At 40.6% G+C, this 16,655-nt stretch overlaps 1 protein-coding gene across 8 annotated transcripts in view; it reads right to left on the reverse strand.

Annotated features, from left to right (window-relative positions):
- The window catches only part of Dlg1 (discs large MAGUK scaffold protein 1), a 209,005-nt gene that overhangs the window by 39,943 nt on the left and 152,407 nt on the right, over positions 1-16,655 (reverse strand). For all 8 annotated transcript variants that reach the window (XM_059277478.1, XM_059277477.1, XM_059277476.1 and 5 more), the window contains 2 exons: positions 15,223-15,379; positions 10,324-10,426 (listed from right to left, as the gene is read on the reverse strand). In XM_059277478.1, the coding sequence (XP_059133461.1) occupies positions 10,324-10,426; positions 15,223-15,379 (260 nt within the window). The remainder of the gene's footprint in view (positions 1-10,323; positions 10,427-15,222; positions 15,380-16,655) is intronic.

A 16,655-nucleotide genomic window follows, 5' to 3' on the forward strand; every position in this document is an offset into this window, starting at 1 on the left:
CTTATTCCAGTTCTCAATTTAAAACAGAAATCTACAATAATTAATGTCAGATGCTTTGACTGCTGCAATTTTCCTTATGAGAGAAAAACTCTCAAATACAGAATTTATGCAAAGTTAATAACAATGGAAAATATACCCAGGCCAGATAATAGAACTAAACTAAACTAGTTTATAGTTTTTAAATTGTCAAAATGCCAAAATAAGAAAGGTAATCAGAAGTAACATTCATAAAATTAAAGACATTTAAATTCTTTTTTTGAAGGTGTCTATTTTAAACCATACTATAATGTTAAAAACTATTAAGTTCCCTGGTACAGTGAACCTGGTCACAAGCTCTGCCTCAGTCAGAACATTATCGTAGTCTTTTTAAGACTCTGTGAAGTATCTTCTAATTTTGTTTTTTCTGAGTGTCCACAGACCGAGGCTGGGCAACTCTGGCAGTAAAATCACAGCAGAGGAGCTTTGATGCCCCCTGGTAATCTACCTGCATTTTCATGTCTTGTTGTTAAGTTTGATGATTTTATGTCTCTGCCCACTTGATGAGGGAGGCTGCCTGATGGGTTCCTTCCCCCATTTCAAGTGAGTTGTTGAAACTGTGCACATCTTTTAATTCTTTACATTAAAAACAAACAAAACAACTATTCAGTGTGTTGGGGGAAGGTGTGCATATTCCACGGACCCTGTGTGGTTGTCAAAAGGTCACTTGTGGAAATTGGTTCTCTCTTTCTGTTGTGTGGATTTGGGACTGAACTCAGGTCATCAGGCTTGGTCATAGTGCCTTTACCTGCTCAGCCATCTTACTAGCTTATCAAGATTTTAATTAACCAATTAACTAACAGTAGTAAGGACTCATGATTTCCTAATTCATTTAGTAGGTTATAGTTAGTATCATATCATTTATTTGTAGCAGAAATTGTTAATTTGGCCAGTGTGTCTTGTTCCACCTTGGATTTGTTTTTCTTTTCTTTTTTTTTTTGGAGTATGTTTCCATCATTGCTTGAGTCTTTTACTTTTTGGCACAGAGTATCACAAAATAACAGCGTTTTCTCCGCCTGAGTCTGGGGGCCAGCCATCTGTCTAAAAAGCTTCAGTTTTTAATGAAGTATTCCTCATTAGAAGGCAAGACCTAGGGACTATGCATGCTCATTGCTACTAGGGTGCGTCTGGGTCCGGACCCTCAGTGGTATTGGGGGTAATGAATATGGATAATTATATATGTATATAAAGATGTTTAGATCTATATTTGTATTTACATCTACCTAACCTGAAAATTGAGTTCATACTCAATTTTCTAATTCTAATCCAACATTACAGAGGTTATATTTAGCTTTTCCCTTCCTATATTTAACTCATAAAAACCATGGGTAATACTGGCTTACCATGTGCATTCACTTTATTATGTTTCTGTATATAACAAGTGTCTGTTCCATCAGCATTCACTACTTTCCTAACTGTGCTGACTACTCAAACAGGACGTTACCTGGCAGAAAGCCCTTCTCATTCGTTATGCCCAGTGGACCACAACAGCACTTCTTACCGTCCTAGCCCTGAAATGTACCCTGTTCTATGTAATGGTGTCAGGACCAGACTTAACAAGATGTGGAAGAGGAAGCTCCCTAGCTTCAATGTACAAACATCTCCCCAGTTTCACTACTTCCTTAAGGAAACACTAGTCTTGGTTAAATTTAACTTCTCCTATTTTAGTGAGTTTTTCAGTCTCTGAAGGCACTGTTGTTGGTTGTTCCCTGCATATCCCCACTCTGTTCTGTGAGTACCCCTGTGACATCAGCTGTCAGTAAATTCAAGGGTGTGTCTTCTGGCATACACCTGTCAAGACAGTGTTCTCGTTCTTCTTTTCAGTTCTCAAGCAGGTTTCTATGTGATTCGGTCTTGATCTGTTCATTTTTATCTAAAACTAGTTTCCAGAATCCTTTTTTTATTTTATTTTTTTAAAGACAGGGTCTCCTGTAGCCCAGGCTGGCCTTGAACTCAAGAGATAAATGCAGAGATTAAATGTTTGGCTTTCCCTAAAATTTTGGGTAGGCTCTGTAATAACTTCATCCTTCTAGACTAGAGCTTCCTCCTTTGCTGTTTCTGTCAAGTGTTCAAAGATCTAACCCAGTATGTGGAGACTCTCCTACTGTATTTTGTATTTACCCTATGAATTTGAGCCTCTTCTCTCCTTTGGTCAAATTATCCATTTACTTTTCCATTTGGATTTTATCCCCGGCAGTTTTTTTCCAAGTGTGGGGTTTTTGAATTGAAAGTGAGTTAGAGCAGGCTGTCATGGGCCCAGCTACTGCAGCCCTTCCCAGCTGACTGCAAAGTCATTGTACTCAATATAAAGACTGCACAAAACCTCTCCCTGCTACTAGTAAACCGTCCTACTTCACTTGCTACTACTCACTCAATAGGAGCTTTTCCTATTGCTTTGCCCTGTACAGTCAGTGATATCAGAGGGGTTCAGTAGTGTTCATAGCCTGCTTAGATCAGTTTTCATTTTGTGACTCATGGAAAGATCCACCCAGTTCCATTGTAGATTTGTTAATAAATTTTAATTTTTGCTCTCCTAATTATTTTTGAAGAAGGGGGCAGAGAAGTTCTGGGACATTCAGCATGAAACCTACCATTTCATTTTTGCATTTCCTAGGAGTTCCACTGATTCTATACTTCTGATTTTAAAAATTACTGTATTTATTACTATTACGAGTGCATGTGGGTGTGCACACGCCATGGCATGTGTGAAGGTCAGAGGACAACTTTCAGGACTGGGCTCTCTCCTTCAGCTGGGTTCTGGATTGAATTTGGACAGTCAGGTTTACACAAGTGCTTGACCTCACGGAGCCATCTCAGCTGTCTCGAGTTTTCCCTGTGTTACCTGTTTTGTTTTGAAAGACAATCTCAGTATGTAGCCTAGGCTGACCTTCCAAGCAGTATGCCTACAGCAGACATGATCACTCCAGCTACTCCTATGCTTTATTATCTTTGTTGTTTTAAAAACATTTTAGCAGCCGGGCGGTGGTGGCGCACGCCTTTAATCCCAGCACTCGGGAGGCAGAGACAGACGGATCTCTGTGAGTTCGAGTCCAGCCTGGGTTACCAAGTGAGTTCCAGGAAAAGGCGCGAAGCTACACAGAGAAACCCTGTCTCGAAAAAATTTTAGCATTGTTTATTCTTATAGTTTTATTTATTTACTGTTTGTATTTTTCTCTCTTTCTTTCTTTTTTATTTTTTTTATTTTTTATTTTTTTTGAGACAGTTTCTCTGCGTAGCCTTGGCTGCCCTGGAACTCCACCTGTAGACCAGGCTGTCCTCAAACTCACAGAGATCCATCTGCCTCTACCTCCCAAGTGCTGGATTAAAGGCGTGGGCCACCACTGCCTGGCTTCTGTTTTTCTTTTTTGAGACAAGGGAGATGAAAAGGCCTCAAACTCACTATGTAGAGGACAGTCTTGAATTCCTAATTCTTCTCTCTACCTCCACACTGCCTAGGACTACAGAGGCACACAACTATGCCCAGCTACATTTTCCTTTCAGTAAAAGTGTATCCATCTTTAACCATTAGGTGGTAAAGTCCCCTAAGAACAGACGACTGCTCTTGAAGGGCAGTAACTTCTGTGCTGTGCTAGCTCTAAGTTACGATCTTCTCTTCATGTTGGGTTGATAACTTTACTACTCTAACAACTCTACAGTATTTAACAATATGCTCCTTACACTTTATGTAGCTGGCATTACTACTTTTCACCTTGACAATCTGATTATGAGAAGCCTTGGGCAATTTTAAGCATTCAGCATTTTAGAAAGTTGAAAACTTTCTACCAAAAGAGCAGATTACATTTTACAGTGAGGTTGGAGAGTTCTTTCCTGAGAAGCAACCAATTACTACAGAACAGCAACAGTCTCAGACATTAAACATTTACGATTGGGGAACTCGGATGATTACTAACAATTTCTTAAATATAAAAACAACAAATCACAAGTTTATGGTCCTTACTACTAAGAATTCTTTGTAACATTTGTCTTTATGACCCAAACACTCGTCAACACACTTACCAATGTTACTTTAAAACGGTACACTTCATTTACCTCATCAAAACTGCGGCCGTCCTCTGCTTTCGCTTCCATCGGTTCCCACCTGTCCTCCCATTGCCACTGTCCATCTACCCTGTGACTGCTTTCTCCTGCTTCATCGGAGAGAATCTGGTCTCCCTTCTTGGTTATGTGGACCCTTCTAGAAACCACACATGCTCTCTGATAGAGCTGCTACCGGGAGAGAACAGAGTGTGCGCCACACAGGAGATGTTCTCCAACATTTCAAAGACTAAGGACTAGAGCATATTTTATCTCATGTGACATATTAGAGTTATTTGAAAACATCTAAACAGCATGTGCATGCTTATTTGAGGAGAGATAATGTTTAAAGCTCCCTCCCCATTTTAGGATCCACAAATCTGGTATTCAGGAAAATTTTGGAAATAATAAACATATACAAGAGCAATCTATAAGGAAACCACTGAAATAGGAATCACATACTAAATACTAGTATCTAAAAAAATTCTTTTATTCAAAACTTTTTTTTTTCTGTTTTTGTTCTTCTTCGAGACAGGAACTCTCTGTGTAGCCCTGGCTGTCTTGGAACTTGCTCTGTAGACGGTCTCTTACTTCCGGAGTGATGGGATTATTAAAGGTGTGTGCCACCACCGCCTGGCTTCAAAATTTTCTTTTTAAATTAAGACTAGAATAGTATTGATCTTCACCAGACCCCCACACCCCCCAAAAAGAAAAGAGGATCAATCTCAAAGATCATTTAAAGAGAAGCTCAGAAATCACACACACACACACACACACACAAACCCAAAATAAAACAAGTACAGATACCATAAAAGAGAACAAAGAGGAAAATTTCTGGGCACATTCAGTAACTCTGGAGAAACACTATGAGCAGCAAGTGGGGCATGTGCTAGACTTAGTTTTGTAAAAGTCAGTGGTCATAAACAAAAAAAAAAATTAAGACTATATGTGTTCTGTTCCACTGTAACAATCCTTCCTGTTAGCAGAAAAGTTTTTTTGTTTTTGTTTTTTGAGACAGGGTTTCTCTGTGTAGCTTTGTGCCTGTCCTGGATCTTACTTTGTAGATCAGGCTGGTCTCGAACTCACAGAGATCCACCTGGCCCTGCCTCCCGAGTGCTGGGATTAAAAGCGTGCACCATCACTGCCTGGCTAGTAGAAAGTTCTTATGAATGTATTGAACTGAAATTTCAAACATTTACTTTCTAAAGGATTTTTAAATAAATTAAATGAAAATATAAATATATCACTCCCCCTTTCCTTTCCTCCCTCCAGCCCCTCCCACATTCTTTCACTTTCTCTAATTGATGTCCTCCTTTTATTATTATTGTCACACACACACACACACACAGAGTACATAAACATGTAAGTACAACTGTAGAGAGGCGTGCACGGCCGTGCCTCAAAGATGGCGCAGCGTCTGGCTTCTGCCTTCCCGATGGCAGGTGCTCCTTATTTGGCTAAGGCTAGGATCTGGCTTGCTTCTGCACACCTGGACCTAATCTGGCTTGCTTGCACGTGTCTGACCCTAGCGGCATTGTTCACGTGGCACCACAGGGTTGATTGCCCAGTGGCTATAAAGGGCATGGGCTGACTTTCCCAGTAGAGTGATTGTGAGAGTGACTGAGGGAGAGAGTGAGGGTGACTGTGAGAGGGAGAGAGAGAGAGAGAGAAGAAGAAGAAGAAAAGACTATCCCCGGGGTCAGAAGATTGTTCAAGGTTCCTGAATAAACTGCTTAGAGAAGAGTCTGGCGTCGCGTCATCCTTGCGCGACAGGTGGTGGCCCGTACGGGGAACCCCTCAAGGCTCAGAACTCTTCGCAGTCAGGGCAGTGCACTGGTAAGTCCCCAGGTAAACGTAGAGCCGCGACCAAAGCGGACAGGAAAAGGAAGGTGGGGATCCGCGATAAAAGCGGGAAACGTAGAGCTGCGACAAAAGCAGACAGGAGAATTAAGTAGAGCTGCGACAAAAGCAGACAGGAGAATTAAGTGGAGCCGCGGCTAAAGCGGACAGGAAGGTTAAGTGGAACGGCGACAAAAGCGGGCAGGGAAATTAAAGTGAAAGCAGGTGAAGGAAAAGGTGCTGCTAGTATCATGGGCGCAACCTCTTCGCACCCAATTTTTCTGGCTCTTAACGAGCTGCTCCTTTCAAAGAAATTAGAGATTAAGAAGGGTACTTTGGAAAGATTTCTGGAGGAATGTGATGTTGTGGCACCCTGGTTTGCAGTCTCCGGAAGCCTCATGGTAGCTTCCTGGGAAAAGTTGGGCCGTGATCTAGACTTCGCTGCAGAACAAGGGACGCTTAAACATGGAGTTAGACCAGTTTGGAAATTAGTGAGAGGGTGTCTCAAAGACCAGCACTGCAGCAGTGCAGTAGAGAATGGACAGGCAGCCTTAGAAATGTTGCAGGAGGAAAGATCAGAAAAAGCCATGTCTGCTAGAGCAGCGTCTACCAGAAGTAAAACAAAAAAGGGGAAAGAAAAAACAAGGTTATATCCTGACCTTTCGGACCTAGAGCATTCCGAGTCCCCTATCTCTTCCCCTGATTCTGACGGTGTAGAGTCATTATGTGAAACCTTGCAGAGCGTGAGAATAAGAAAGAAAAGGGGTAGAAATAAGGGAGAAAGAGAAAGAATCAAAGGATGTGAGTCTGAGTGTGGAGCCGTTCCCTCAGCTCCTCCACCGTATCTGGAATCTGCCTCCATGTCTAGAGTTGTCTCTATGGGGAATTCTTTTAACCCGGAGGTTTGGAGACAGGTTAGAACTGAAATGCAGTTAGCTTGCCCAGTGTTTCTCAATGCCCAGACTCAGCAGAGATACCATGAACCTTTGGATTTTAAGGTCATCAAGTCTCTAGCGGAATCTGTCCGGACTTATGGCATCACAGCCTCATACACTGTTGCTCAAGTGGAGGCTCTGCACAGATTTTGCATGACTCCATCCGATTGGATGAATCTTACTCGAGCATGTCTCAGCGCAGGACAGTATTTAGACTGGAAGGCATTTTTGATAGAATTTGCCAGTGAGCAAGCTGCGATTAACAGGGCTGCAGGTGGAGGTCAAGCAGCTTGGGATGTAGACATGCTGCTGGGACAAGGCCGATTTGCCAATCAACAAAATGGATATCCACAGCAGGTTTATGACCAGATAAATCAATTAGCAACAAGGGCATGGAAATCACTACCTAATAAAGGGGAAGTGAGCGGTAACCTTACTAAGATCCTTCAGGGACCTATGGAACCTTTTTCAGATTTTGTGGCCCGCATGGTCAAGGCTGCAGGCAGAATCTTTGGGGACCCAGATACCGCGATGCCGTTTATAAAGCAGCTAGTTTGAGCAGTGTACCAAAGAATGCAAGGCTGAGATCACCCCTTATAAGAACAAAGGTCTAGAAGTATGGATGAAAGTATGCAGAGAATTGGGGGGACCTCTGACTAGCGCAGGCCTTGCAGCTGCAGTTATGCAGCTTAGTAACAAAAGAAACTAAGAATGGTGGATGCCAGAAACAGTACAACAAGGCATCCGCAGCTGAGATCTGTGGAAAATCAATGCAACACAGAAAAAACCTGAGCTAACAGCGATTGAAGCCAGGCACGGTGGGCTTATTGATAGGAAGATCCTCCACCACCATAAGAGATCATAATCCACACAGCCCTATGAAGGGCATGGTGAAGTGGAAAGATATCCTCACGGGCAGCCGGCATGGCCCCGATCCCGTGCTGACATGGGCGGGAGGTTCTGTTTGTGTTTTTCCGCAGGACCGGCTAGACCCTATCTGGGTACCTGAACGATTGGTGCGACGGGCCCCTCAGACGGAGAGACGGGATGACGCCCCGGAAGCTGATGTGCCTGATCCTGATAGCCCTGATTCTGACAAGCGTGCCAGCGGGAGCAGCTGACTACTCTGGGCTCTTATGCCTGGCTATACCCTTTGCCCATAACATCAATTCTAAAGAAGTGGGCGGGATTAGGTGCCCTGGCAGGCCTACTGGTACTTGTCTCCCTGATGTGCCTGTGGTGCATTGTTCGTTTAAGGGTTTCTCAGCAACGCAATGCAGCCATGATTATCCAAGCCTTTACAGCCATAGAAGCTGGACAGTCTCCCCAGGCCTGGCTGGCCGCATTAAAAACTTGATCGCGCAGGATGCGAGGCTAGTGCACTGCACTTGGGTCTAGCTGTATTGCAAAACCCAAGAAGAGCAAGTCTAATTGCATGTGGGTTGATGCCCTAATTCCCACCTCTGCAAAAAAGGGTGTCGGACGGGTCAAGTGTTCTCTGGGTGGATGACACCTGGACTAACACCAGTACAATGTCCAAGTTGTTTTTTGGCAGAGATTAGACCTCTGTTCTTGCCTGCTGCTTAAAACAATAAAGGGGGAGCTGTAGAGAGCCGTGCACGGCCGTGCCTCAAAGATGGCGCAGCGTCTGGCTTCTGCCTTCCCGATGGCAGGTGCTCCTTATTTGGCTAAGGCTAGGATCTGGCTTGCTTCTGCACACCTGGACCTAATCTGGCTTGCTTGCACGTGTCTGACCCTAGCGGCATTGTTCACGTGGCACCACAGGGTTGATTTGCCCAGTGGCTATAAAGGGCGTGGGCTGACTTTCCCAGTAGAGTGATTGTGAGAGTGACTGAGGGAGAGAGTGAGGGTGACTGTGAGAGGGAGAGAGAGAAGAAGAAAAGACTATCCCCGGGGTCAGAAGATTGTTCAAGGTTCCTGAATAAACTGCTTAGAGAAGAGTCTGGCGTCGCGTCATCCTTGCTGGTCGAGGCGGACGCGACATACAACCTGCTAATTATGGATATGTTGCACAGATACACTTGTTTTCCTTTGACAACATCGCCCTAGCCTATTTTTAGCTTTTCTCGAGCTCTGTCTTATTTTGTTTGCTTTTGTCCTGTACTCCCCAGTGAATTGCTGCAGTGTCTCTGGGTTTTGTTAGCTGACCTTAATCTCTCTCCGGGCTCTTAGACTTCTACTTTGTAGTTTTTTTCAGAGTGGATGCATAAACTGTTATGGAAGCTGAGGTTACTTTTCGTGTCACATGTCACCTGTTGTAGAGCTCTGCTGCTACTTTCTGCTGTTTATAACACCTTCATATGAATGCTCAGATTAGCTACTTTTAAACTACATATTACTCTGAGTTGAATTTTGTTGGACCAGGAAAATAAGTAAATATAATAGCTGGTAACTGTATTTCTTTTAGATGCTTAAATTATAGAATTTTCATTTAATGCTTAAATTATAAATTATTTAATTTAGCTCCTTCAGCGACATCACTTTTCCTTCCTCATCATATTGTTTATGAACATCAACAAGTATGCTACTATGTATTCTTCTGGGTGTCCAAACTGATCAACTCCACTGAGGTTTTACTCATGAACTGGTAATGTTGATGCCTACTAGAGTTTTATACATGTTTACTAGGATATTACCTCACATTTTCCATTATTATTTTCTTCCCTTAGGAATCTAGTCAAACTCTGTCATGATGCTTTATTGTCTAGAAACACAATATAATACAAACTTCATTCTTCTATTTTAAACAACAAATGCTACTAGAAAATATTATATTTATATATTATAATCTAATATATTATATAATAATCTATATATTATATTATAATCTAATTCAATAAAAAAACTCTTGAGTAACTTCATTTTCTTTAGTAGCATTACTATTTTTACTTATGGTTTTTATTAATCTTTTAAATCAATGAGTTAGTAAAAGTGATATTAAGATGTGTTAAATAGGAAGTCAGATTAAAAAGAAACTTGAAAATTAATCCAAATAATGGTACAATCTCAAAAGAGTTGGCAGATGAAGTGTCCCTTACCCTAATGAAAAAACACTTCTGACTTGGAAAATGAATTGGTTTAGACTGGACAAATGCTGTATTAGCAAATTAAAACAAAATATAAAAGAGTTAAGATTAGAAATGAGACATTACTATGGGCTGGGGATGTAGTTCAGTTGGCAGGTGCTTGCCTAGCATGAATAAAGCCTGTGGCTTGATCGCCAGCACAGTATGAAGACAGGCATGGTGGCATTCAACCATAACTCTGGTATCTGGGAGGTAGTGGCAGAAGGATCATTTCAAGGTTATCCTCAGAATCACACTGAGTTCAAGGACAGACAAGGCTGTATGAAAGCCTGTCTCCAAAAATAATAAAGGCAAAAAAGGTAAACATTATCAAGAAGAAGAATGTAAAATTAAGAACATGCAATAATAATAGGCAACAAGAATTGTATTACCTTCAGGTCGATATTGTGCAATGATAGTGACAGCTTGGCCTGCATTTTTTAATGCGGCTGCTGCTTGCTCATGACTTGCAGCTCTGAGGTCAACACTGTTTACCTATAAATAAAATCAAATACTAATGTAAGAAAACATAGTCTTTGATTAGAAATCAATGGCCTGTTATGTGAGTAGGCACAGGTTAGTTGCAGTACTTTATTGTTTAAATACATTATACAGTAAAACAACACATGATTATTTTAAACAATTTGATTCACTAACAATACTTTATCAGCAAGAGGAGAGAGTCAAGCATATTCTTGAAGGACTTCAGAAGGCTGGTTACCCAACTAATAATAATACTTTATCAGAATGGTTTCTAACTGGTTCTACTCTGTAGAACCACCACACACTCCCTGGATCAAGTCCTCTTGGCTACAATGCATGACTGTATGTTTCTAGATACACTCTATTACTCTGTTGAGGGTCTAAACGCCTACGTTCACAAACAATGTAGCTTTCTTGTTCTGTCTGTCTGCCTCACAAACTGAGTTGGGAAAAGATTACAATTCTTCTGATTTTCAGGAGTTTCTTAATTTTTTGAAAGATTGTCAGGGAAACTGTCTAGTCTTGGTGCTGTGGGATGGTCTGTATGTCAAGTGTGTTGCTGATTGGTTGGTAAATAAATCACTGATTGGCCAGTGGCTAGGCAGGAAGTATAGGCGGGACTAACAGAGAGGAGAATTGAGAGAACAGGAAGCTGGGTGAGAGAGACACTGCCAGCCGCCATGATGACAAACAGCATGAGAAGATGTCGGTAAGCCATGAGCCATGTGGCAAGGTATAGATTAATGGAAATGGATTAATTTAAGATATAAGAACAGTTAGCAAGAAGCCTGCCACGGCCATACAGTTTGTAACTAATATAAGTCTGTGTGTTTACTTGATTGGGTCTGAGTGGCTGTGGGACTGGCGGGTGAGAGAGATTTGCCCTGACCGTGGGCCAGGCAGGAAAACTCCAGCTACATCTTGGACTTTTGATTTCTCTTTCTTGCTCCATACATATAATCCATATACCATAAAATATATTTATATTGGTATTAGGATCAAATCCATGACTTTACGAATGCTAAGCACATGCTCTATCACAAAATTACAATCCAAACCTTTGATTAGTGATTTAGTGTTTGTCCTTTCTTGCCAGCTCAGAGCCAGCATTCATTTTTCTTATTTTTGGTTTATGTCTTTTCCAAATTTATGAACAGTGATGTATGTAACAAATACCTATTATTTTAAGTATATATATATATATATATATATATACATATACACACACACATATATATTAACCACTTTTGTTTTAAAGTCTATATTCTTATTATTTGTGCTTGTGAATTTTATCTAATGAGGTACTTAAATGTTTTTCCTAGAGTTTTTAGGTCATGTTCAGTTTTGAAGATCTTTTTGCACATTTTCCTCTTGCTCCTAAATATTTTTCTCCTTTGCTTTCATGGTATTTCCCCACAGAAGACTAGTAAGCATTTACATATCAATGTTACTGATGTATATTGTCAAACAATGCTGCCTTTAAACATAACCAGGGTGAGCCTTGAACTCTCTGGAGTGGTCTTGGCTGTGCTGCTGGCCTAACATATTTTGGCAACATTGTGTGTCAGTGACCCACATAAGCTGGTCTCACACTGGCAACTTAAAATTATCTATTATGCTCTGAGTTTTTCACACCAAACCCTATGCCAACTGAAAATGTACTTTGACAGAGGTGTTAAGTGAAGGTCCTAAGCTAATTTTATTTTCCTAACTAGCTAATTTGTTTAATGACACCACCAATTTATCCTTACCACACTAAAACTTATTTTTAAAAGACTAAACTACAGTATAGCTTCAAAAATATAAAACAAAACAAAACAAAAAACTCTATGACTAATTAAGATGGAAATATCTGGCAACTATATACACCCATGAAACTCCTTAAAGAACATATATGCCATCTCTATTATCCAGCCCCGAGAGTTCTACTGGGCACTTAAAAAAAAACACCTTTTTATTGATTCTTTGTGACTTTCATATCACGCACCCCAATTCCACCCATCTCCCCGTCCTTCCATATCCTCTCTCTGCCCTTTGAGGTTTGCCCCTCAAAGAAAACAAAAAAGTCAATGTAATAAAAGACAAAAAATTAAAAAGTGTCCAAAAGTGACAAGAAGACACTTATGGTTCTCTCATCCTTGACAGAGTAGTGAAGGAAGGAGGAACGGAAGGAAATAAGAAGCCACTAAAGAGAACTACTCAACATCTGGTTTCTTGTAGACTGGGGAAAACAAAATTTCCAGGAAGCCACAAGACAAGTCTATGCCCAACCTGTTAACCTCATTACAATGGATCTTGACTGAGTATTCAAGTAGTCAAGTTTGGGGACTGAAACATAAGCATTAAGAAAGACTTACTCATTTCTGAATTGTAGAGGGTATTTCTAAATACAAGATAGTAACTGTGGTAGTTTGAATGTAATTGGCCACCATAATCTCAATATGGCCTATTAGGTGGGTGGCCTATTAGGACATGTGGCTTTGTTGGAGTGAGTATGGCCTTGTGTATGTCACTGTGTGGGTAGGCTTTGAGGTTTCCTAGGCTCAGGATATCGTCCAGTGTCTCAGTTGACTTCCGGTTACCTGCAAGCCATGATGTAGCCAGCACCACATCTGCCTGCACTCCAGCATGCTCCCCACTATGATGATAATGGACTAAACCTCTGAAATTGTAAGCAAGCCACCTCAATTAAATGTTTTCCTTTCCTTATAAGAGTTGCCATGGTCAGGTGTCTCTTCACAACAATAAAAACCCAAACTAAGACTACTAAATGTAGATCATGGTAATATTCAATGTAGTCAAAGTACTAAAAACTGACACTGAAAATCTGTCAAAAATTAACAAAAGGAACTCTTTACTTTTAGTTGCTTGGGAACGAAGTGAGCCAAGAGAGGTCAAACAGAGCCCTCCAAGTCAGTGCAGACAGAAGAGAGTATAGAATGGGAAACAGATACTCCCAAGGTAAAGGACAAACACAGGAAGGACATTCAGAGAACACAAAGGACTACAGCATCTCGAAAAGTTGGGAGCTGAGTTATAAAGCAGTTTTGGAAGTTGGCAGCTTAGCTATAAAGATCTTCCAGCCCTCAAAAAATGCTTGCTTGATCCTTAAAAACCAATCAACCAACTAACCACCAACCAAAAACCAACAAAACAAAACAAAACAAAAAACAACCAACCAAATACCCCCACTAAATTAAACTGAAGCTCTAAGAAAATATAGTTCAATTACAGATCATGTGCGTACAACTTGATTCTGGAAGCCTTAAACACGAATCATTCCATAGTATCAATCCCCAATATACAAATCATTCTGTTACAGAATAATAACATATAGTATTTACTTCATGCTTTAAACAAAATCTGGTTATTCAATGAGAACAAGAGAGGAGGGCGGGAGGTGGAGGAGAGACCCCTCGGACTTCCCCCCCCCCCCCCAGTTTGCATGCCCACTCCTCCCTGATAAGAGAGAGGAGGAGGAGGGGGTAAGGTCAAAGCACACTTGCTACAGCTGGGTCTGTCTTTCCACCCTGTGGGTTCCAGGAACTGAACTCAGGCTCAGTAGCAATCATTTTGTGTGTTATTTTATCCAAAACGTCTTATGACAGTTAAGACAAGCAAAGATGGAAGACAAAGAGAAGTTAGGTGGCTGTGGTGGCACATGCCTGTGATCTTAATACTAAGAAGCGGAGGCAAAAGGATATCCAAGAGCTGCTGGCCATGCTGGACTACACTATGGAGGGTAGCGGGCCAACCAGGGCTTTAATGAGACCTTGTTACTAAAAATAATAATTATTATGATAAAATCATGATGATGAAAATGCTAACAGCTGTAGAGACAGACGATGTGGATGATGAGTTTGGAGAGTTTGAGCAAAGGCATAATAACTATCAAAAAATGAACCAAATGGAATTGCTAGGGAAAAAAAGAATCAGAGATTTTCTTTGAAAGACTTAGTAGTATAGGAAAATTAGCAAAAGTAAGAAATAGGAAACTTGAACATAAGTCATAACAAGTTTCCAAGCTGAAACTTAAATCCAGGGAAAGATGAAAGACAGACCATCTCATCATCCGTGGAATAGTATCACAAAGTTTAACAAACACAGGGGAATTCTGAAGGGATACTGACAGACAGAACTCCCAAAACTGACAGAGGAGACGCAAGACGGCAGGCAGAACAGTAACAGCACTGCCATGCAAGCCTGTGAACCTGAAGTTGATCTCCTGAAGCCATGGTGAAAGAGAGCTGACTTATGGAGACTGTCCTTGGACCTCCACCCACAGCATGCGTGCTCAATACCACTCATACCCCATAATTTAAAGAAGTGCTGAAAGAGAAAAAAAAAAGCTGACAAGCTCTATATTCAGTGAAATTATGAGAAAAGGAGGTGAATGAAATATAGTTTAAAAAATCAGTACTGAAGAAAAAGTAAAAAAAAAAATTGGAGAATATTGTAGTGTAAATAAAAAGCAAAGATATGAGACAGAAATCTGTGAGAATTACTAATTAATAACTGTATCCCATCTGGGGATGTAGCTCAGTGGTGGAGCAGATGTGTAGATGTGAGGCCCTAGGTTCAGCCGAGTGCCATAAATAATGGTAATCATTATATAACAATAAACTGTTAGATGCGGAAAATGTCAGTTTGGTTTAAAAACAACAACAACAACAAACAAAAAACACAAACAAGACTGAACTCTACAATGCATATCAGAAATATACTTTTAAGTTGTTTTTAAAATTCATTTTTTCATGATTAACAGGTAACAGTAAAGACAATAAAAACATCTAATCATCAGATCCTACCGATATAATACGATCTCCTTTTCTGAGCTCTCCACTGAGATCAGCGGGTCCTCCAGCCAGGATGAAGGAGATAAATATTCCTTCTCCATCCTCACCTCCCACAATGTTGAAACCAAGTCCTGTTGAGCCACGATGAAGAACAACTTTTCTAGGTTCCCTAAAAATGAAGAAAAAAATGAAAATACCTACAATAAATGAAATGTCATGTAGAACTTCTCCCCAGAAGCGCATCCTACTGATGACTCCTCTGAGGGATGAGGCACGATGGCGCCCTGGCTGACCTTCAACTATCTGGCCTCAAATTCATAGCGACCTTACCCAGCATGTGTTACTATTACCAATCAACACACAAAGTTAAATGGAAAAAAAAAAAATCAAACAAAACAAAACCTAAAGGTTATATAAAAGGTTTCCCAAAATTACAAGGGAAAGAGAAATAGAAGGAAAAAAAATCTAATTTTATATAAAATTAAAAAAAATCAGTAGTAAAAATCAAGCAAACAAAACACATTTTATAAATACTCAAAGAATAAAAATATCAAAGCTAATATAAAGTAGTAATATGTAGTCTGTCAGGAAAATTTGTGCATACTATTGCCTGAGAGTCACCATAGCCATTACTTCTTAGCTATACAAAGCAGCTGTCTCTTTCGCTTGGAGCGGAGCCTTTCCTTAAGCTGCAAAGACACCAACCACTCAACTCTAAGTCCAAACCACTCCCTTTTGCTAAGGAGAGGGCGTGACCCTATTCTGGCCTCTGACAAAGGAAAAGAAAATGTTCTGTCCTTTTCCACAAAAAAAGACCTTAACAAGATGGAACACATTCCTATCCTCCATTCTCATATCACCCACTTGGCCATCAATGAACATAATGAAATCTCCTTATTGGTTTAGATATACTGCAATTATGGAAGTGAAATCAGAGACCTCAGAGGCGCTATGGGTTGCCCTGCCATCCTGGAAAATACCCATCTCCAAACTTTTTATTTGAAATAATTAAGCATCTTTAACAATTGGACATGACTGTATGCACCTGTAGTGCTAGCTGCTTGGGAGGCAAAGAGTGAGAATTACTCAGGACCATGATGTGAGCCCATTCGGGCATCACAGGCAAAGTCCATCTCCAAACAAGAGCAGCCTTCTTGAATTTTATTATCCAAAATACAAAAGAATTTTTTTATTCTGAGTATTTACTACTTTTTTTTTAAGAGAAGGTCTCACTATGTAGTTCTTATGGCCATAAACTCAGAGATCTGCTTGCCTCTGCCTCCCAAGTGCTTGTGATTAAAGGCCTGTAGCATCATGCCCAGCCTTGTTTATTACTTTACAAAATGAATTTTTTTTTTTTTGTTTGTTTTTCGAGACAGGGTTTCTCTGTGTAGCTTTGCGCCTTTCCTGGAACTCACTTGGTAGTCCAGGATGGCCTCAAACTC

The sequence above is a fragment of the Peromyscus eremicus genome, chromosome 12 (assembly GCF_949786415.1).
Source record: "Peromyscus eremicus chromosome 12, PerEre_H2_v1, whole genome shotgun sequence".
Classification (NCBI taxonomy): domain Eukaryota; kingdom Metazoa; phylum Chordata; class Mammalia; order Rodentia; family Cricetidae; genus Peromyscus; species Peromyscus eremicus.